Source organism: Ruditapes philippinarum, unplaced genomic scaffold, assembly GCF_026571515.1.
Source record: "Ruditapes philippinarum isolate M1 unplaced genomic scaffold, ASM2657151v2 ctg9372_1_1_1_1, whole genome shotgun sequence".
In the NCBI taxonomy this organism is placed as follows: domain Eukaryota; kingdom Metazoa; phylum Mollusca; class Bivalvia; order Venerida; family Veneridae; genus Ruditapes; species Ruditapes philippinarum.
Window position 1 is genome coordinate 1 of NW_026854078.1, and position 23,792 is coordinate 23,792.

Below are 23,792 nucleotides of genomic sequence, written 5' to 3' on the forward strand. Positions count from 1 at the left end.
AGGGGAAAAAATAATAAAGTGATAATGTTAGCAGGAATTTGACAGACCCTGTTATAATAACAGACAAACGACAGCAATGTATGATTGTGAGTCTGACTACTTATTTTGAACAATTACTTAATAAAACAATCAATTCATATACATACCAAGGGAAGCTATATACTCTGGTGAGTCTTTGTGTCCCTAATGTATGAAACAAAATTACATTACAACAAACAGAAAATGAAGGCATTTTGCGTGTTTATGTAGAAATATCAATAATAAACAAATCATTTTATACATTAAAATATGCATTTGTTTCTAATACTTTCTAACACAGGAATACCTTAAGTACATTCACTGTGTTCATCCTTGATATTAACAAACTACAAGCTGGTGAGCATGAATGATTTAACTGAGAAATGATTTTGATATTTCTAATAATCTATACAAAATAGTCTGATGACGAAAATCGAATTTTCAAAGGAATCTACTTATATTTGAAATCATTTAAAAATACATCTCACATATTATCATATTATCATTCTAAAACAGAACGAATAAAGATTAAATCAACAGTTTAATGTAGTTTCAACAAAATTGGAATTTTGTTTACTTATCACATCATAAGTGTATACTTACGTCAATGTAATTTGCGTTGATATAGGTTTTACTTTGAAGAACGACACGAGTCGCATCATCTGAAATATAATATAGATAATCACCAACATCATTAGAAGTTGACGTAAGTATAAAGATATATAAAAAGACTACATGAAAATAGAATTTTATGTCAAATGCTTTTAATACTTAAAGTGAAAATGAATAGACAAATGCAAATTTTAAAATGACTTGTAGCATAAGAAAATATACTTACATGCATACACTCCGTTGTATCTATTTTTCCCGCGATTTTTACGAGTAAGAGCTTCGTCACATGTTCTTGTCAAACCCTTTGGTAGTTTCTAAAAAAATGAATTATAAAACAAATTAGTTCATACCATGTGAAAAGTTACACAGGTTATTAAATTCAGTTAATATGCTCATTGTTATTATCTAGCCATTTGCACTGTATGTATATATTTAAGATATATTGTTCTAATCTTAAATTAGTAAATAAATAAGGAGTTTTATTTTCAAGACCTTAGTAATACATAATTTCCCATATCCTGGAAAGTTTATGTGATAACAACTAATACTTAACCTCAAATTCATCTTCATAATCAGTCTTCTTCCTGACGTACTCTAGTAAATCAGATACTTGTATTCGGCTTCGTACCAGACTTGCTGTATTGTAATATAAATCAGCACTCGGTGGGTTTACCTCTGTAATAGAATGTTTATGATGAATAAAGAGCCTATAAAGTGACATTTGAATTAATATTGCAATTATATTACAGATATTCAAATTTTAACTAGCATGCTTGAAGAAATGTCTTAAACAATCTCCATCTCCTTTCACACATTGTAGATCAGACCTATAACTAATAATATTACATTCAACTGAGAAAGACATTTATAATATCATTCACCAGACATACAAGTTCTACATGCTAACTCATCATTAATACTGTGAACTAACCTGTGTCTATAAGTTTAGAGCTTCCCTCATCTAGTTCTTCTAACTCGATTTCATCAACATCAGTTTCATCTTGTGACACTCTATCAGCATTTATGTCAATGGAAACATTCGCGTACGTATTACTTGATACTGCTGTTTCATCATCTAAATCTATTGTTACGTTGTCATACATTGTCTTTGGTTTGCTTATTTCCCTCGTACTAGGCTTCTTGACCTTTTGTAATTTGTTAGGTTGTGCATAGATGTAGTCCTGATTTTCTTGATTTTCTGCTGGTTTCTTCATTGGTTTTGCATACATATCCTGAACTTAAACAGTTCATGATAAATTGAAGAGATTTAGACAAATGTTTAAAATGTTTTTTTTTATGAAAAAATTGAGAAAGAGGTTTTTAATTTATTCTTTAGTCAATTTGACAATTTAGGTAATTAAATGATAGATATACATGAGAAATGTGCAAATAAATACTTGACGGTTTAAAAACTAGTACTCGTGCTAGTTTATATAACAGTTACTATAAATATAATAATAATAACATTATAGTTTTTCAAAACTTGTGTAATAATTAATTCTCTATGTATGTAATAATTAATTCTCTATGTAATATTTAAAGTAACGCATACTTTGATTTTCTGCGACCACCTCTTCGTGTTGAACAGGTTCATGAACAGAGGACTTTTTTCTGAGATACAAAAATACTGTAAATTAATATCATATAAATAAATATAAAATGAATTGCTTATACTTTCTTTTATGAAATATTTAAAATACAAGTCAATATGTGCATTCACATGTCGAACTCAAGTTTTGATAAACGGGGCCTAAAGTGCCATGAATGATAGATGTTTCTATATTCATTATTGGTCTTGCTTCAAAATATTAACATTAACTATAAACGGCACATATTGGAACTTAAAGGCTTATTGAGTCTAAAAATGCTAATATCTTATTTTTTAAAGCTTTGTTATTTCTTAATGTACTGTAAAATTTCCAAAATGTTACTCAATGAGTCAGCTTTAACTTCCTTTGCTATTCGGCAATCAGTAAAATTATAGTGTCTTTTATTTGCACGAGAGACAAAATTTATGTTTACCTTTCTCTCAAATTATTTCACATTCAGTGTTATTTTCCTCGGTGATAAGAATCTTGCATATTTTAAACACATTATTACAACAATATAAATGATATGTTTGCCCTTTTTCACAAAAAGAAAAAAAACATTCTGGGGATTACTGTACCTTTAAAGGGACTCCACTGAGGTTTAAAAGCCTAAAAACATAAAATTGGAATTTCCTACATAAATGAGCTGGGACACTTTAAACGGAAATATATGCAAAGGTAGTTAGGAAATATACTTTGAAATAAATTGAAATATAACTTTCTTAGCCCGATTTGAGTAAAAAGCGTTTAAACGCTTTTCAGTTTGGGTCACTTTTTTACAATTTGAATAATTATTCTGGAAAAACGAAGCGCGAATGATCTGAAATTTTGCACAAAGATTAGTGGTTTAAACCTACATCAAATGGTACAATTATCTGGAAAAAATATTCTCAGCCCCATCATGTCAAAAAACCTCATTGGAGTCCCTTTAAAATAGAAATTAATTCAAATATCGAATAGTAAATATTTACCTTCTTTTAAGCAAACACAAACCCAGAACTATAATCAATATCAGAACAAGAAAACCTCCTCCTGCCGAAGCTCCAATGATGATTATATCATTGTTGTCTTCTTTTCTTTGCTGTTTTTCTTGAGAACTCTCAGTTACAGTTGTAGTTGAACTTGTTTGTGTTAAACTTGTTATGTCTGTATAATTTATAACATTTGTTTCTACAATTATTTACCAAAATGAAAATTAAAGATAAAAAAAGTAAAAATAAAAGTAAACACACTTTCACTAATTATTCAATTCAGACATATACATGAGAGATTTGAGTATAATGTTAGTTTACTTATTTATAAATGATTTATTGTATATCTTTAACATTTCTACTAATTTCGAGTGCATTACTGTCATAAAAAATTATCATTAAAATATAGCTAAAATAAATGTTCATTATCTCAAGATTAATGAAAGAAGAGGCTAAAAGAGACAATATTTTTAAATAATAGAAATATCCAAATTATTTTTTTAAGAAATTATTTCGATAATCTTAGTGCACTCACTTGCAAATTAGAGTTTTATGATGTTATTTAGTTTCGTAATTAACATATTAAAATGAAAACTTGTACTATGCTTATAACAATCAAAAGAATAACCTTTTCGATTTATTGTAGTAGTGAGACCACACTTTTGATCGGTATATCCATTATTACATCCTCTCGTACATGAACCAATGCTTCTATCACAGACATGATCTTGGCAACCCTCAGGGCAGGAATTATTACAGGTATCGCCCCAGTAGTCTTGTCCACATCCATTTAAGCAATAACCGTCTTCTAATGTACATGTTTGTTTACCTTCTTCTATTTTACATGATTTACTACAAGGTAAACTGCAATTGTTTGAGTAAAAGTTGCCATTACACTGTACACAAATATTCCTGTCATTGTTTGAGCATATCAAGCATTTTTCATTACATCTTTCGGTACATCTTTCACCAGCCCAACCATCATTACAGTTTCCTAAACATATACCATAACTGTCACAGTTAGTAGAACATCCCTGTGAGCACTTGTGCGCAATTTGTTCACATGAATTGCCGTTAAATATTTCTCCCTCAGAGCAATCTGAGCATCTTGGCTTGTTATCAACCAATTGACATAATTTACATCCTTGAATGAAACAAACATTTGAACATTCATTTTCATTAAGACATTTAGCACAGTTAACATATGTGTTTCCATTGTGATAATATACATTCAAATAAAAGCCGTCGTTGCATATCCGACAAACAGTTCCATTATCACATTGTTTACAATAAGTTGAGCATTTTTGACAAAAGTAATCATTAGAAGTCTGGTATTCAAAGTATCCGGATTTACATCCTTCAACACATCTATATAAATCACAGTTATCGTTCTTACATAAACTACAATTATGTTGGCATTTTCGTCCATATTTTCCATGTTCACAATGTAAACAGTATCCAGTGTCATCATGACATTCACCATTTAGACACTCTTTACTACAGTCTTGTATGCACTGTGACACACCTGTTTCCCACTTGTAAATTTTACATTTCGTGCAGTTAGTCTGGTCTGTACAGCTAAGACAACTGTCTGGGCAAGGATGACAATTGTCACCAGCTAAATAGTACGATGGTTCACATTCCATGCATGTTGAGTCAAGACAAGAAGTGCACCAAGGAGGACACTCTAGATAATGGTGATGAAATAGGTAAATATTTTTTAATTCTATACATTATTCTTATTTAAATTATTTCAAAAATATTTTGTTGAGACATGACAATGTAAGAATTGAGCACTCTATAGAATCTAAAAAGGAAGAACATCTTTTTTAAAATGTCAGATTATTTTCATTAACGATCTGTTTAAGAGATATTTGCGCTTCCATATCATTTGATGGAAATCACTCCTCCATATACTGTTGTAAATTATTGTGTACTTCAGTCAAATAATAAGTTAAATGTTGATGCTGCACATCAAAGACGCCGCTAAATAATGTGAACAGTCACAGGTAATGTACAAAATTAGCCTTGAAAATTGTTCTCTATTATATTTAAATATCCGAAGCACTAATCAATTTTTCTTCATGTCCATGGTATGTGTTCGTTGTTTTATAATAAAGTTGCATATTTTGTGAAAAAGTGAAACCTAATGCATAAATTCACAAAGTAATGCCATGTCTGAAATTCTGAAATGTTTGTCTGTTGCGACAAAGATTGAAAGGACTGGTGGAAGCAAAATAAACTGGATAACAAGTAAAAATGAAATGATAGGTATACATACTTGAAGGGGATGAAATCATGCGTCCTAAAAATATTGATATTGGGGTGAATTGCATAACGTTCCAATGATTTTGAGGACGTACTGTTCTGTTATTTTACAAATAGCAAAACATATGTATGTAATATCAAATAATAGGTATGACTTAATTGTCAAATATAATCAATTCTTTGTTATGTATTGTTTACTAATTAATAAAAGATTAACTTATTTGATTAAACAAGGTTGCATATTTGTTTACAATTAAATTACCGGGAAATTTAGGTATTGAACCACTAAATCTAAGCAAAAGAGAACAATCGTCAACAACCTATTGCAAATATTTATGATACATTGTAAAACAAACTTACTTTTTTCACTCAATTAATCTGTTTAAGAACTTAAAGGGTAATTATTTATATGAATAAGCATACGTTGTGCCTGTTTTGCAAAAAATATGTCCGTTGCGCGAAACCAATCTCAGTTGCGTATTTTAGTCATTCCTCTTGTTCTCTGTCCGAATATGGTTCCCGTCATTATAAAGTAGACTGGCTGATTGATTCGTTATTTATTAGGTAAATAAAAATGATATAAATAAAAAGAATATGATATGCTAACATGGCACTATCACTTCAGTAAAACTTTTATTTTAAAGCTTTTAAAGCTCTGTTACATGTTGAAGATCAGAAAAGATATTTTATCAAAAAAATATGAAAACAATGTGATTGTTAAAATAAAAAAGACAAAAGCAAGACTAAAAATTTCCCCATTGCAGAATAGACGAATGCATATCTACCAGCCACCACGTGCACGCGGCGTCTAATTAATATATGCTTAATAGAATGATGGCTCACAATTCGTGCACATTGAGTCAAGACAGGAAACGCACCCAGAAGGACACTGTTTATAAAGTTGAAAAAAGAAAAACAGGTAAACATTTTGATTTCATATCATAATTCTTGTTTCCTCCTTTGTCATAAAATATTTTCTAAACATTTACTGTGATAATATTTATGAAAATAAAAGAATATTTAAAAAACTTTTGTGTAAACCCGACAATGCAAGATATAAACACACTATGCATATCATATTTTTGCTTTGTCAAAAGCATTTGCAAATATTTTGCGATCTAAAATTGTTCTTATCTTATTTTATATAATTATAAAGGATATTTACTGGTGTTACTGTATAATTCATTTTACTTAGCGATTTAAAATGTTTTCTAAGAAAAGTTCATCTGATAAGACATCGGGACAGTTTTAAGCCATTAACGACAGATGTCCAAGTTTTATGATAGACCCGATTAGTGAAAATGTTTTTTTTAATTTTAATAAAGATCCATATATATACGAAAAAAGCAACATCAAACAGTAAAGGATGGATGGCAGAATAGCTCAAGGTTTTTTCATGCTCAGATGAATTACAATGTTTAATACATTTTGCATGTCACCACTGCCTTCAGCTTCTATAAATTACCTAAGATAAAAGTGTGCGGATTGAAAGTATAGCAGAAAGTAATCTGTTTGTGCAACACAAATAAACAGAGACTCATTTACCTGTAACAACGAACTCTGTTTGTAATAGAAGAAGCACTGCTATTGTTGCTAAAAATTGTTCCATTCCTCTTGTGTCAAATCTAAAAGTGTTAAATAAACCGTTTCTGTCGATTAGATTAACTGATAAATTTCAAAATATAACATAAAATCAAATCATAAAACTACCTTCCGTTATTATGGTAACTTTGGTTTAAGTTTATCTTTATATCAGATACAAACATGTCTTACTTTAAGATTTTTATTTGTGTAACATAATTCTGGACACTATTTAAACGTAAATTTTAAAGACATTATGCTTTTTGGTCCAGATATTGATCTTTTTAATACTGCATGAACAATAACTATACCCAAATTTAAAGTTTTAACAATCATGTTTTGCTAAAAGCTATTATACATAAAGTGTTAAAAAATTAATATAAAGTTTAAGACTAAAATACTTTACCTTTTGTTAACTCCAACACATATAAAATCAAATTATTTCATTTAATATACTTCATACAACCGAGGCGGAAGTAAATTTATACCACTAGTTTAGCACTTACTTGTTAAATCGTTCAAACCTTCCATTCACAAACATGGATATTTGGTTACGCGTCAGTAGCCATAGTAAATAGCTTTTAAAATTCACCTTTACTTAATAATGCATATTTGTATATATGTTTGTAAAGAATCTCTCAGCATTTACACGAAATAAAAACAGGTTGAGATATACCATACGTACTAATATTATGATGTTATGATTTTACAAGAATAAGCATTTAAAGGGACTTACCTGCGGTCTTTAAACAGAATTAATAGCATAATTACACGTCAGTAGCCATTGTAAATAGCTGCATTCAAATTAGTTTTAAAATTCACCTTTATTTAATAATGCATATTTGTATATATTTTTGTAAAGATTCTCTCAGCATTTACGAGAAATAAAAACAGGTTGAGATATACCCTACGTACTAATATTATGATGTTATGATTTTACAAGAATAAGCATTTAAAGGGACTTCCCCGTGGTCCTTAAAAGCATTGATAGGATCACTAGATGCTTTCATCTATGTACGCGTATACACAAATTACATTGTAACAGCTATATAAGATCTGCCTCGTCCGCGGGAATTTTATATAGTCAGCCTCGTCCGCAGAAATTTTATATAGTATGCCTCGTTCGCGGTCATTTTATATACATGTAGTCAGCCTCTTCCGCGGGCTATTTATAAAGTCTGTCTCGTCCGCGACATTTTATATAGTCTGACTCGTCCGCGACATTTTATATAGTCTGACTCGTCTGCGACATTTCATATAGTCTGACTCGTCCGCGACATTTTATATAGTGCGACTCGTCCGCGACATTTTATATAGTCTGACATGTCCGCGACATTTTATAAAGTCTGCCTCGTCCGCGACATTTTATAAAGTCTGACTCGTCTGCGAGATTTTATATAGTCTGATTCGTCTGCGGGCATTTAATAAAGTGGGCATTTCATATTTTGCAATGATCGCTCTTATTGCAGTGAAAATTCTACGCGATTTGTATCTGTTGTAAACACTTACCATGCTTGATAATCATATTGGGAAGTATAAATTTCATATGTTAAAGGAATGAAGATATCGTTACAACTTTCTCACTTATCTGTTATAGATTACGAACTAAATTACAATATGCACAACCGACACTACTGATATGGCACTACCACATATATCATTTAATGAACTTACAAACCATGTTTTAGAGTGAAAGAGAATGTAACGTATAAGTCTCCATGTTATTTGCAACAAATTGTTTTGTTTTTTTAATTAAAACATGAAAACTTATTTACAAGATGCTCTTTAACAAGTGAGCCACTTTGAAAACATAGCCCGGTTTTAACTAATTTCGATTTCTGCGTTGCCTCTACCTTCACAGAACAACTAACATACAAATGTATGCTTTTCGTCATATTGTTATTTTTAATGAAAGAGAAAAGATATTCCTGGGACACATATGCCTCCCACTTCATGTGACTGACACAGAGACGAACAAACAAGCGTATGTGTGTTTCAATTTTGTCAAGTGAATATATAATATAATATCATTATTGATCCATTTTACTATGACTATGCAGGAAAGTATATTCAATTTTGTTTGATAAATTAAATAATGACTTTTTATTATGCATTTTAATGCAGTACTTATATATTGCACAACACATTAAAGTACAATTTTAGTTGTCAAACTTACAACCATTTAGTGTTTATAGATAATATAAACTGAAAAATCAACAACAAAAAAACAAAAACAAAACCCCCCAAACATTTCAGGATAAAGACAATAAAGCAATGAAAGATAAAGATATCCGGCTTGATTATTTTTCTCAACTGATCTAAACATATAATCTCAGCAAGTTTTAAAGGTACATCTATTGAACGATAGGAATACCCCCGCAACATGACATTTTAAACTGCAACTACCACCTTGGCTTTGTCTTTGAATAAGCCAAATCCTGCCAAATAATTTTATACATTAAGGAATGAAAACGTTATCAACCAAAGAGCAAAGCTAACAAACACAATGTTACTTCTTACCTTAAAGTTCAACATTAACCTTGAAGTTGCAGAAATAGGTCTGTCTGACTGAGATGTAGACATATGACAAAGACTTTGACAATAATTCAAGTTACGACAGAGTTATAAGGCAAACAAAATTTGACTTTTGACCCCCAAAAATGGCATTGAACTTGAAGATGCGGACTTGCATCTTGTAAAGAACACATGTTGATTATAGGTACCTTTTTCTTTTAAAATCCCATCGTGCATACAGAAGTAATAAGAGGGACACACACTCCAGATGCACATAAAGTTATTATTGACATAATGATGAGTTTAATCCAATACCTTGACCTTGACTTCGGATGGAGACAATTTTGACTGTGTTCATAAAAGAGCGGTAATGAAAACACATGTACGAAAGATGTCGCTACGCGAACGCTGCTCAAGCAAAAGTAATTCAAGTTTGTGGTCATTATAGCGGAGTATCTTTCAACAATTTTCAAGACATAATATTATTTGAATGGAGAAATATGCAAAGAAATATATTAAGAAAGAAACCTGCAACATTCACCTTTTATAAAATTACAAGTTTGCGGAATCAGGAAAATTAAAGCAATCGCCCAAAATAGTCCGCTGCTGCTGGTAAAATACATTGGGTGATATATATTTTGTCGCACGTATGCAACCCAGTGTCTTATATGAATATTGACATATTTGTTATATGCCTATAAACATTTATTACACAAACAAAAACGCTAACGAGCTAAGAGCACCCAAAGCAACACCAGCAATGCTTATTTAACCAAATGTGCGTATTTGTATACAAAAAATGAATTTTACTAAAATAAAAGTTTATGTCTAGTTTTCATGTAATAATAAAGTCGTTATCATATGTACACTTCGACAAAGATGTTCACAGGTGATTTGGAAATACAATGTTATGTATTAAGTATGTACACTCTTCATAAACAAACAGTAGCCGACAAATAAAGAAAAATGTTTCATAAAAGAATTGTCAAATTCAAACAAAAAACATTTCAGATGTTTTGTCATAAGAATTTTCAACACATTATACACATAATACATATTTGTAAACATTGAGCTAGCAAGTTTTACAAGTCTTACAAGTTTGGCGTTTGCCATATCAGACAAAAACAACATTTTTTACTTCCATGCGCTTGTCACGTGCGTTCGTTTACTTTTACATATCAAGAATGTGTTTTCAATAAAAATAGAAAACAATGTCATTGATGCATCGTCTGCATTTTCACTGTTCATTTAAAACTCTTCTATTCTGTTGTTCCTAGATCTGCAAAAAATGAAGAATATACATAAATTGAAAAAGACCTATCCACCCACACGATGCACATGTACGCACGCACATACACGCACGCACGCACGCACACACACAGTCATGTGTTTCTCTTCTTTATTCATTGTAATTTGAATGCATGCATTTTGGATACATTTGATAAAACAAATATTTTTTAAAATATATATGTGATCATTTTACACTATGGCGAAACAAGCATGACAATAATTATAAACTGAGGAATTATTAAGTTAAATAATTAAATTTTATACCGCTGTAAACATTATCCCTCGTCCTGTTGTGTCTTAAACTTTCGTAATTATTTGCACTTTCAGTATATGTTGGAATCTCAACGTTTAGGCTGTTATTTTGAGCTGTTTTTTCAAGGTACCTGTTTATTTTAAAGAACAGAACTCAATTCATCAATAGAAAACTGACTTATAATCTCTATGGTAATGCAAAGGCAGCATTTTGAGAATAATTTTAAAGGTACAATGACATAGTAGTTTATAAAGTTATTATTTGAATTTTGAAAAAGAATACATGGTGCATGAACGACATCATTACTAAATAGGTTAACTCTACAAAAATAGCTTATTTTTAATATGTTTTCATGCAGCATTCATGACGTTTGTTTGTTAATTAACAGTGACGTTCTATGGTTAAACTTTTCCAAAAATCGTTCATAAGACTAAGGAAAAACATTTTAATTGTTTTATGAAAATATTGCATTTGATATAGCTTTACTTTAACAGCTTTAAAATATATAATGATGCTTTGAATAGGGTAAGAAGTTTAGAACTGTCTTGAAAGGCAAACTTATGACAGCTTGTTTTTAATACTTTCAAACATAAAGATTATTATATTTTATATTTCAATAAAGATGCTACCTTCGTCTTATGAAATAAAGTAATGTAACAATTGCCACTATGACAAGAGAAAATCCAATGCCAGAGAAAAATCCGATGGTAGTAAATATGACCTTATCTTCAGATGCTTGATTTTGTGTACATGGTGTTGTTGTCGTTGATGTTGCTGTCGTATTAATTGTAACAAGTGTTTCTGCAATTAAAGTTTGGTTAAATTACTACTTTTACTTAGTTATGTAACACTTAAAATTCAAGAAAATAATTTAAAAATATTCAATCAGTATTTTACTTACTGTTTGTATTTACCATTGATTTTGTTAAGTGACAGAAATGGGGAAAAAAAGTAAAAAATTAAACACACGTAAATATTTTTTTCTAGAGATTTTTTTTTTTTTTTTTTTTGGGGGGGGGGGGGTAAGTTAAGTAAATTCTCCAAACAATTAGAGTTGTTAGAATGTTATTTGTTAAGTAAAAGTATACCATTACTATCACAGTTTGTAGGACAGCGGGTACAATGGTGTCCATTTTGTTCACATGAAACTCCGTTAAATGTTTCTCCTTCAGGACAATCTGCGCACATCGGCCTGTTGCTAAAAATTATACATTGATGACATCCCGGAATTAAACAATAATTTGAACATTCATTTTCATTAAGACATTTAGCACAGTTAACAATTGTTTTGCCATTGTAATAATATACATTCAAATAAAAGCCGTCGTTGCATATCCGACAAACAGTTCCATTATCACATTGTTTACAATAAGTTGAGCATTTTTGACAAAAGTAATCATTAGAAGTCTGGTATTCAAAGTATCCGGATTTACATCCTTCAACACATCTATATAAATCACACTTATCGTTCTTACATAAACTACAATTATGTTGGCATTTTCGTCCATATTTTCCATGTTCACAATGTAAACAGTATCCAGTGTCATCATGACATTCACCATTTAGACACTCTTTACTACAGTCTTGTATGCACTGTGACACACCAGTTTCCCACTTGTAAATTTTACATTTCGTGCAGTTAGTCTGGTCTGTACAGCTAAGACAACTGTCTGGGCAAGGATGACAATTGTCACCAGCAAAATAGTACGATGGTTCACATTCCATGCATGTTGAGTCAAGACAAGAAGTGCACCAAGGAGGACACTCTAGATAATGGTGAAGAAATAGGTAAATATTTTTTAATTCTATACATTATTCTTATTTAAATTATTTCAAAACTATTTTGTTGAGACATGTCAATGTAAGAATTGAGAACTCTATAGAATCTAAAAAGGAAGAACATCTTTTTTAAAATGTCAGATTATTTTCATTAACGATCTGTTTAAGAGATATTTGCGCTTCCATATCATTTGATGGAAATCACTCCTCCATATACTGTTGTAAATTATTGTGTACTTCAGTCAAATAATAAGTTAAATGTTGATGCTGCACATCAAAGACGCCGCTAAATGATGTGAACAGTCACAGGTAATGTACAAAATTAGCCTTGAAAATTGTTCTCTATTACATTTAAATATCCGAAGCACCGATCAATTTTTCTTCATGTTCATGGTATGTGTTCGTTGTTTTATAATTAAGTTGCATACTTTGTGAAAAAGTGAAACCTAAAGCATAAATTCACAAAGTAATGCCATGTCTGAAATTCTGAGATGTTTTTTTGTTGCGACAAAAATTGAAAGGACTGGTGGAAGCAAAATAAACTGGATAAATGAAATGATAGGTATACATACTTGAAGGGGATGAAATCATGCGTCCTAAAAATATTGATATTGGGGTGAATTGCATAACGTTCCAATGATTTTGAGGACGTACTGTTCTGCAGACATTTTCACAAAAAATCTTACGACAATTTTTATCGTAAGAAAATCTTACGATAAATCTCCTTTTCACAAAAAATCTTAAGAAAATCTTTAGTGCAAAATCTGTCGTAACTTTATGATAGGTGTTCCCCGTTCGTGAGTGTATTTTTTTTCTCTTAAGAGTAAAAATATCATGTAGATCTATCTTTTATCTTAACTGAATAAAAAAAAAAAATGGAAGACAAATATAGATCTATATTAAGCAAACAGTAAGCTATAAAAACACAAATTAAGGTATAGTTATTTTTCAACATAAAAATTTGTGACGTCATGACTTGATGACGTCACGATGGAGAGGGTTATGAATAGTTTAAATGTGAACTATACTGTAGTATTATTGAAAACTATGTAATTTGTACAATTTCTTGAGTTCGATTTCATTGTCAGTATGTACTAGTGGCACCTTTATATTTATTTTTACCTTAGCAATAACGTAGCAGACTTTGTTTCTGAATCACTTAGATACATAAAATTATTTTCAATCAAGACAGAAAATAGATTCTATATCAGTTTGAATAACTTTTTTGTTCTTATTATAGAAATCTACCTTGATTGTGTTCAATACATATTTCAAGCTCTTTATTACTTGATTTTAAAACCGGAATCAAATATAGAGCATGCACATCAATATGAAATGAGGTTGCTAGGGATGTTTTAATTGTAAGATTTATCGTAAGTGAAATTTTTATCTTAAGATAAAATTTTGACTTACGAGTGGCTTTGTGAAAATGACTTAAGATTTAACTTACGATTATCGTAAGTCAAAAACTTTAGATAAATCATAAGATTTTTTGTGAAAATGTCTGCTGTTATTTTACAAATAGCAAAACATATGTATGTAATATCAAATAATAGATATGACTTAATTGTCAAATATAATCAATTCTTTGTTATGTATTGTTTACTAATTAATAAAAGATTAACTTATTTGATTAAACAAGATTGCATATTTGTTTACAATTAAATTACCGGGAAATTTAGGTATTGAACCACTAAATCTAAGCAAAAGAGAACAATCGTCAACAACCTATTGCAAATATTTATGATATATTGTAAAACAAACTTACTTTTTTCACTCAATTAATCTGTTTAAGAACTTAAAGAGTAATTATTTATATGAATAAGCATACGTTGTGCCTGTTTTGCAAAAGATATGTCCGTTGCGCGAAACCAATCTCAGTTGCGTATTTTAATTATTCCTCTTGTTCTCTGTCCGAATATGGTTCCCGTCATTATAAAGTAGATTGGCTGATTGACTCGTTATTTATTAGGTAAATAAAAATGATATAAATAAAAAGAATATGATATGCAAACATGGCACTATCACTTCAGTAAAACTTTTATTTTAAAGCTTTTAAAGCTCTGTTACACGTTGAAGATCAGAAAAGACATTTTATCAAAAAAATATGAAAACAATGTGATTGTTAAAATAAAAAAGACAAAAGCAAGACTAAAAATTTCCCCATTGCAGAATAGACGAATGCATATCTACCAGCCACCGCGTGCACGCGGCGTCTAATTAATATATGCTTAATAGAATGATGGCTCACAATTCGTGCACATTGAGTCAAGACAGGAAACGCACCCAGAAGGACACTGTTTATAAAGTTGAAAAAAAGAAAAACAGGTAAACATTTTGATTTCATATCATAATTCTTGTTTCCTCCTTTGTCATAAAATATTTTCTAAATATTTACTGTGATAATATTTATGAAAATAAAAGAATATTTAAAAAACTTTTGTGTAAACCCGACAATGCAAGATATAAACACACAATGCATATCATCTTTTTGCTTTGTCAAAAACATTTGCAAATATTTTGCGATCTAAAATTGTTCTTATCTTATTTTATATAATTATAAAGGATATTTACTGGTGTTACTGTATAATTCATTTTACTTAGCGATTTAAAATGTTTTCTAAGAAAAGTTCATCTGATAAGACATCGGGACAGTTTTAAGCCATGAACGACAGATGTCCAAATATTTACAAGCTTTAAGATAGACCCGATTAGTGAAAATGTTTTTTTTTAAATTTTAATAAAGAATCATATATATACGAAATAAGCAACATCAAACAGTAAAGGATGGATGGCAGAATAGCTCAAGGTTTTTTCATGCTCAGATGAATTACAATGTTTAATACATTTTGCATGTCACAACTGCCTTCAGCTTCTATAAATTACCTAAGATAAAAGTGTGCGGATTGAAAGTATTAGCAGAAAAGTAATCTGTTTGTGCAACACAAATAAACAGAGACTCATTTACCTGTAACAACGAACTCTGTTTGTAATAGAAGAAGCACTGCTATTGTTGCTAAAATTGTTCATTCCTCTTGTGTCAAATCTAAAAGTGTTAAATAAACCGTTTCTGTCGATTAGATTAACTGATAAATTTCAAAATATAAACATAAAAATAAAATCATAAAACTACTTTCCGTTATTATGGTAACTTTGGTTTAAGTTTATCTTTATATCAGATACAAACATGTCTTACTTTAAGATTTTTATTTGTGTAACATAATTCTGGACACTATTTAAACGTAAATTTTAAAGACATTATGCTTTTTGCTCCAGATATTGATCTTTTTAACACTGCATGAACAATAACTATACCCAAATTTAAAGTTTTAACAATCATGTTTTGCTAAAAGCTATTATACATAAAGTGTTAAAAAATTAAAATAAAGTTTAAGATTAAAATACTTTACCTTTTGTTAACTCCAACACATATAAAATTAAATTATTTCATTTAATATACTTCATACAACCGAGGCGGAAGTAAATTTATACCACTAGTTTAGCCTTTACCTGTTAAATTGTTCAAACCTTCCATTCACAAACATGGATATTTGGCTACGCATCAGTAGCCATAGTAAATAGCTGCATTCAAATTTGTTTTAAAATTTACCTTTACTTAATAATGCATATTTGTATATATTTTTGTAAAGAATCTCTAAGCATTTACACGAAATAAAAGCAGGTTGAGACATACCCTACGTACTAATAGTATGATGTTATGATTTTACAAGAATTAGCATTTAAAGGGACTTACCTGCGGTTTTAAACAGAATTAATAGCATAATTACACAGAAAAGATCATTAGATGTTGTCATCTATTTACGCGGATACACAAATTACATTATGGTACGGTTTTTATATCAGCTATATATAGGAGGCATTTTATATATAGTCTGCCTTGCCCGCGTGCATTTTATATAGTCAGCCTCGTCCGTGGGTATTTTATATAGTCAGCCTCGTCCGTTGGCAATTTATATAGTCAGCCTCGTCCGTGTGCAATTTATATAGTCAGCCTCGTCCGTGGGTATTTTATATAGTCAGCCTCGTCCGTGGGTATCTTATATAGTCAGCCTCGTTCGCGGTGCATTTTATATAAATCACCCTCGTCCGTGGGTATTTTATATAGTCAGCCTCGTCCGCGTGCATTTTATATAGTCAGCCTCGTCCGTGGGTATTTTATATAGTCAGCCTCGTCCGCGTGCATTTGATAAAGTCTGGCTCATCCGCGATTTTTCATATTTTACAATGATCGCTCTTATTTCAGTAGATATTCTTCGCAACTTGTATCTGTTGTAAACTCTTACCATGTTAGATAATTATATTGGGAATAAGTATAAAATTCATTTGCTAAAGGAAAGAAAATATCGTTTCAACTTTCTTACTTATCTGTTATAGATTACGAACTAAATTATAATATGCACAACCGGCACTACTGATACGTCACTACCACATATCATTTAATGAACTTACAAACCATGTTTTAGAGTAGAATGAGAATGTAACTTATAAGTCTCCAGGTTATTTGCAACAAATTGTTTTTTGTTTTTTTTTGTTTTGTTTTTTTTAATTAAAACATGAAATCTTATTTACAACATGCTCTTTAACAAGTGAGCCGCTTTGAAAACATAGCCCGGTTTTAACTAATTTCGATTTATGCGTTGCCTCTACCATAACAGAACAACTAACATACAAATGTATGATTTTCGTCATATTGTTATTTTTAATGAAAGAGAAAAGATATTCCTGGGACACATATGCCTCCCACTTCATGTGACTGACACAGAGACGAACAAACAAGCGTATGTGTGTTTCAATTTTGTCAAGTGAAATTATAATATATAATATCATTATTGATCCATTTACTATGACTATGCAGGAAAGTATATTCAATTTTGTTTGATAAATTAAATAATGACTTTTTATTATGCATTTTAATGCAGTACTATATAATTGCACAACACATTAAAGTACAATTTTAGTTTGTCAAACTTACAACCATTTAGTGTTTATAGATAATATAAATGAAAAAAATCAACAACAAAAAAACAAAAAAACAAAACCCCAACATTTCAGGATAAAGACAATAAAGCCAATGAAAGATAAAGATATCCGGCTTGATTATTTTTCTCAACTTATCTGAACATATTATCTCAGCAACTTTTAAAGGTACATCTATTGAACGATAGGAATACCCCCGCAACATGACATTTTAAACTGCAACTACCACCTTGGCTTTGTTTTTGAATAAGCCAAACCCTGTTATCCTTTTTAAGACATCTGCCAAATAATTTTATACATTAAGGAATGAAAACGTTATCAACCAAAGAGCAAAGCTAACAAACACAATGTTACTTCTTACCTTAAAGTTCAACATTGACCTTGAAGTTGCAGAAATAGGTCTGTCTGACTGAGATGTAGACATATGACAAAGACTTTGACAAACAGAATTTGACTTTTGACCCCAAAAATGGCATTGAACTTGAAGATGCGGACTTGCATCTTGTAAAGAACACATGTTGATTAAAGGTACATTTTTCTTTTAAAATCCCATCGTGCATACAGAAGTAATAAGAGGGACACAAACTCCAGGTGCACATAAAGTTATTATTGACATAATTATGAGTTTAATCCAATACCTTGACCTTGACTTCGGATGGAGACAATTTTGACTGTGTTCATAAAAGAGCGGCAATGAAAACACATGTACGAAAGATGTCGCTACGCGAACGCTGCTCAAGCAAAAAGTAATTCAAGTTTGTGGTCATTATAGCGGAGTATCTTTCAACAATTTTCAAGATATAATATTATTTGAATGGAGAAATATCCCAAGAAATATATTAAGAAGAAACTTGCAACATTCACCTTTTATAAAATTACAAGTTTACGGAATCAGAAAAATTAAAGCAATCGCCCAAAATAGTCCGCTGCTGCTGGTAAAATACATTGGGTGATATATATTTTGTCGCACGTATACAACCCAGTGTCTTATATGAATATTGATATATTTGTTATATGCCTATAAACATTTATTACACAAACAAAAATGCTAACGAGCTAAGAGCACCCAAAGCAACACCAGCAATGCTTATTTAACCAAATGTGCATATTTGTATACAAAAAATGAATTTTACTAAAATAATAGTTTATGTCTAGTTTTCATGTAATAATAAAGTCGTTATCATATGTACACTTCGACAAAGATGTCCACAGCAGGTGATTTGGAAATACAGTGTTATGTATTAAGTTTGTACACTGTTCATAAAGAAACTGTAGCCGACAAATAAAGAAAAATGTTTCATAAAAGAAGTTGTCAAATTTAAACAAAAGAACATTTCAGATGTTTTGTCAAAATAATTTTACAACTCTTACAAGTATGGCGTTTGCAATATAAGACAAAAACATTAGTCGATTTATTTTCATGCGCATGTCACATGCGTTCATTTACTTTTACATATTAAAAATGTGTTTTCAATAAAAAAAAAATGTCATTGATGCATCGTCTGCATTTTCACTGTTCATTTAAAACTCTTCTATTCTGTTGTTCCTAGATCTGCAAAGAAATGAAGATAACATGTATTGAAAAAGACCAATGCACCCACAAATTAAACGTACACGCGCGCACACGCCAGCACACACGCAAGTCGTGTGTTTCTTTTTAATTCATTGTAATTGGAATTCATGCACTTTGGATACATTTAATGTAAAAAATATTTTTTAAAATATATATAATCATTTTACAAATGTTCGTACACTATGGCGAAACAAGAATGACAATAAATATTAAACGGATAAATTATCATGTTAAATAATTAAATCTATACCGCTGTAAACATTATCCCTCGTCCTGTTGTGACTTAAACTTTCGTAATTATTTGCAGTTTCAGTATATGTTGGTATCTCAACGTTTCGGCTGTTATTTTGAGTTGTTTTATTTCCAAAGTACCTGTTTATTTTAAAGAACAGAACACAATTTATCAATAGAATATATGACTTATAATCTCTATGGTAATGTAAAGGCATCATTTGGAGATTAATTTTAAACGTGCAATGACATAGTAGTTTATACAGTTATTATTTGAATTTTGAAAAAGAATACTTTTAAAATATCTCTATAGAAGAAAAATGGTTTGAATATTTCCCAAAGAGCGAATTGTGCATGAACGACATCATAACCCTACTAAAATAGCTTCTTTTTAATATATTTGCATACAGCATTCAGGGCGTTTGTGTATTAATTAAAAGAGGTTCTATGGTACATCTTTTCCAATCATCGATCATAAGACTAAGGAAAATCATATTTGAATTGTTTAAAAGTTTTATGGAAATATTGCATTTGATATAGCTTTACTTCAACAGCTTCAAAATATATAACGATGCATTGAAAAGGGTAAGTAGTTTAGAATTGTCTTTAAAGACAAACTTTAAAAAATACGACAGCTTATTTTCATGTTTTAAAACTTAAATATTTGTACATTATATATCTAAATAAGCGTTTTACCTTCGTCTTATGTAATAAAGCAATGTAACAATTGCCACTGTGACAAGAGAAAATCCAATGCCAGAGAAAAATCCGATGATAAAAAAGTTGACCTTATCTTCAGATGCTTGAATTTGTGTACATGTTGTTGTTGTATTTGATGTTGCTTTCATTGAAGTTGATGTTGTTTTTATTGTAGCAGGTGTTTCTGTAGTAAAATTAAATAATAATGAAGTTTATTTACATTACTACGTTCATTATTTCTGTGTAACAGCTAACATTTGTGAAATTAATATTAAAACCGTTCAATGTTGAAAACATGAATACCTGAGATTTTTGATAGGCAATCAGTGTTTTTTCTTACTATTGATATTTATCATTGACTTTGTCCAGTGAAGTGACTAGAACTGGATGCAACAATATGATTAATGGATTTATGATTTGTGCTTTTCTTGTTTTGACTGTTTAGCTTAAAATATTTTATCTAGAATAATTTTTCAAACAAAACAAATAAAAATAATAAACACACGTTGCTAACTATTTTCCTATAAGGGTGTTTGGATAAACTTCATCAAATAAGTTATTTAGTTAACTTCCTATTATATTAAAACAAAACATGAAATAGTTCTAGATACTCAAAGAAAAGACCTTCCTGATTGATTGTGGTATGGGGAACACAATTGTCCCCGGTATTTCCATCCTTACATCCTGCCGTACATGTACCAGTGCTTCTATCACAGTCATGATCTTGGCAACCCTCAGTGCAGGAATTATTACAGGTATCGCCCCAGTAGTTCCGTTCACATCCATTTATGCAATAACCGTCATCAAATGTACATGTATTTTTACCTACTTCTATGTTACATGTTTGGCTGCAAGCTAAGCTGCAATCATTTGTGTAAAAGTCACCATTACACTGTATACAAATATTTCTGTCATTCTTTGAACATATTAAGCATTCATCATTACATCTTTCGGTACATCTGTCACCGGTCCAACCATCATTACAGTTTCCTAAACACATACCATTACTACCACATTTTGTAGAACATTCTTTAGAGCACTGGTTTGTAATTTGTTCGCATGAACTGCCATTGAATGTTTCTCCTTCGGAACAGTCTGCACAAATTAGCTTGTTATTAACCAATTGACATAACTTACATCCTTCAATAATGCAAAAATCTTTACATTCTTTTTCATTTAAACATTTAGCACAGTAAACATATGTGTTGTCATTGTAAAAAAATTGATTAAAATAAAAGCCGTCGTTGCATATCTGACACACATTCCCGTTATCACAGAGTTTACAATTCTGAGTACATTTTCGACAAACGTAATCATTATTGAAAGTCTGATATTCAAAATATCCGGATTTACATCCTTCAACACATCTATATAAATCACAATAATCATTCTTACAGTAACTACAATTATGTTGGCACAAACGTCCATATTTTCCATGTTCACAATTTAAACAGTATCCAGTGTCATCATGACATTCACCATTTAGACACTCTTTACTACAGTCTGTTAAGCACTGTGCCGCACCTGTACCCCACTTGTTAGCTTTACATTTCGTGCAGTTAATCTGGTCTGTACAGCTAAGGCAATGTTCTGGACAAGGATGACAATAATCACTGGCTAAATAGAACGATGGGTCACAATTCCTGCATCTTGAGTCAACACAAGAAGTACACCAAGAAGGACACTCTAGATTATGGTGAAGAAACAGGTAAATATTTTGATTTCTATGCATTATTCTTATTTAATCATTTTTTCACAAATTATTTTCAACGATGTAAGAATTAAGCACTCTATAAAATCTAAACACGAAGAGCATCTTTACTTTCATAAATGTCAGATTTTTCTTTAATTCTACGTACTGTATTGTTTAAAATATATGTGCGCTTTAATATATCATTGGGTGGAATTATTCCTGCGTATAATGTTGTAAATAATTGTGTTCTTCAGTTCAATTATAAGCATATGTAGCTTATGTAGCTATTATGCATACCATTATTTATCATTCACCGCGTTAAAGCCGCAATATGTTTCAATTGTTTGTAACATTGCTCTTTAAGAATTATTTTGAGCTATCATTTTATCGCCTTTATCAAAACAATTTTAAAATTATCAAATTTAAAAAAATTGTTTTTCTTATTGATATAAAATATCAAGCATATTTGCTATTGCCATTTACGATTGGTAAAAAGAACTTATCAAAAATGTTTTTTTGAACCTTTTCATCTGATAATACATGGGACCACACTTTTAAGGCAAAATGGACGATGTTCGAATAAGTCAAAGCTTTAAAAAAGACACGATTAGTTAAAATGTTTGTTTTTATAAAGATTCATACAATAAAATATAAAATCAAAGTGTTGGCGACGGATGACGAACTCAAAGGAAGTTCTTATAGCTCATTCGATCTCGAGGTCATGTTATCGTCATCAGATGAACTAAAATTAATTTTGCATTCCTCATTGCACTTTACTAAAGTCTTTAGCATCTATAAATTATCAAAGGTACAAGTGTATCAATTGAAAGTATAGCAGAAATAAATACTTATTTACCTGTAAGAACAAATTCCGTGTGAAATAGAAGAAGCAGCGCTGTTGTTGCTAAAAGTGGTCCCATTCCTCTACTGTCAAATTTAAAAGTTTGAACTACATCATTGTTAGCGATAAAATTAACTCATAAATTACAAAAAAATGTTTAAATTATTAAACTACTTTCCAGCATTACAGTAACATTAGTTTAAATTGATTGTTTTACATGTAAAATTATTGTTATGTTATGTTTAATATTTCTTTGTGTTACATATAACTAGATACAATAATATTATTATTGTTTAAGTTTACACTGAACAATAACCACACATATTATTTTTAAGAATGTAAAGACAGACATTTACATTGAACCAAATCTTAATCGAGATAGCTGAAAATTAAATCCTTCTTGAACGTCAGCTTTATTTCATGTTTTATTTCAAACAATTTAAAAACTTTAATAATGGGTTAAATGTTAAATGTTGAGAAATATGTAAATAAAATACCTTTTGTTAAATCCTTAAAAAGACGAAAATCATTTACACAAAGTTGATACAAGCAAGGCGGAAGTATGATTGCAGTGGTAAAGAAATTCAGTTGCTGACGAATTAAGCGTAACATGACATAAGTAATAGTTATGCGTCTGTATTCAGAGAAAAAAGATGCATTCAACCGGCTAGGGTCTTTCAAACAGAAAATACCCTGATTCAACTTAGATTTAAAAATAACCAAAACGTGACTATTTTATCCTATAAATCTTTTATTATTCATATACATGAATTAGGACTAGCTATCTTTAAATTGCTTGCATTGCGATGTCATGGCTTCATATATTATATAGCTTATATATAACGGATATTGTCTTTTAAAACAATAATACCTTATAATACA

General features: G+C 30.2%; 3 protein-coding genes across 4 annotated transcripts; all 3 read right to left on the minus strand.

Annotated features, from left to right (window-relative positions):
- Positions 1-146: 146 nt before the first annotated feature.
- Positions 147-7,505, minus strand: LOC132738868 (furin-like protease 2; the record flags this gene model as incomplete). Its single annotated transcript, XM_060726475.1, is given in 10 exon segments — positions 147-183; positions 622-680; positions 857-944; positions 1,184-1,305; positions 1,562-1,867; positions 2,183-2,241; positions 3,191-3,365; positions 3,819-4,877; positions 7,004-7,083; positions 7,446-7,505. Coding segments are annotated over 9 exon segments (1,969 nt in total), but the record flags the coding sequence as incomplete, so codon positions are not given.
- A 3,973-nt stretch (positions 7,506-11,478) lies between these two features.
- On the minus strand, positions 11,479-13,346 carry LOC132738867 (furin-like protease 2). 2 transcript variants are annotated; one of them, XM_060726474.1, is made up of 2 exons: positions 12,191-13,346; positions 11,479-11,897 (listed from the first exon to the last, which is right to left on the minus strand). In XM_060726474.1, the coding sequence occupies exons 1-2, from the start codon at positions 12,819-12,821 to the stop codon at positions 11,722-11,724; spliced, it is 807 nt and encodes a 268-aa protein (XP_060582457.1). In that variant the 5' UTR covers positions 12,822-13,346; the 3' UTR covers positions 11,479-11,721. The 2 variants fall into 2 exon arrangements, with proteins under 2 accessions (XP_060582457.1, XP_060582456.1); XM_060726473.1 differs by having other exon boundaries at positions 12,185-13,330.
- Positions 13,347-19,405: 6,059 nt separating this feature from the next.
- On the minus strand, positions 19,406-22,108 carry LOC132738871 (tenascin-like). Its single transcript, XM_060726478.1, has 4 exons — positions 21,001-22,108; positions 20,374-20,560; positions 19,697-19,818; positions 19,406-19,425 (listed from the first exon to the last, which is right to left on the minus strand). The coding sequence occupies exons 1-4, from the start codon at positions 22,106-22,108 to the stop codon at positions 19,406-19,408; spliced, it is 1,437 nt and encodes a 478-aa protein (XP_060582461.1).
- Between the last annotated feature and the right edge of the window lie 1,684 nt (positions 22,109-23,792).

Bases quoted from the DNA above. Each gene is read 5' to 3' on its own strand.
- LOC132738867 (XM_060726473.1), bottom strand. From the start codon at position 12,821: ATGGAATGTGAACCATCGTACTATTTTGCTGGTGACAATTGTCATCCT. The intron at 11,898-12,184 runs GTATACTTTTAC...CTTTAATTGCAG, and splicing joins TACAAACTGTGATAGTAATG to AAACACTTGTTACAATTAAT.
- LOC132738871 (XM_060726478.1), bottom strand. From the start codon at position 22,108: ATGCATAGAAATCAAAATATTTACCTGTTTCTTCACCATAATCTAGAG. The intron at 19,819-20,373 runs GTAAAACGCTTA...TAAAATAAACAG, and splicing joins CTTTATTACATAAGACGAAG to GTACTTTGGAAATAAAACAA. The intron at 19,426-19,696 runs GTATAGATTTAA...ATTTCTTTGCAG, and splicing joins GAGGGATAATGTTTACAGCG to ATCTAGGAACAACAGAATAG.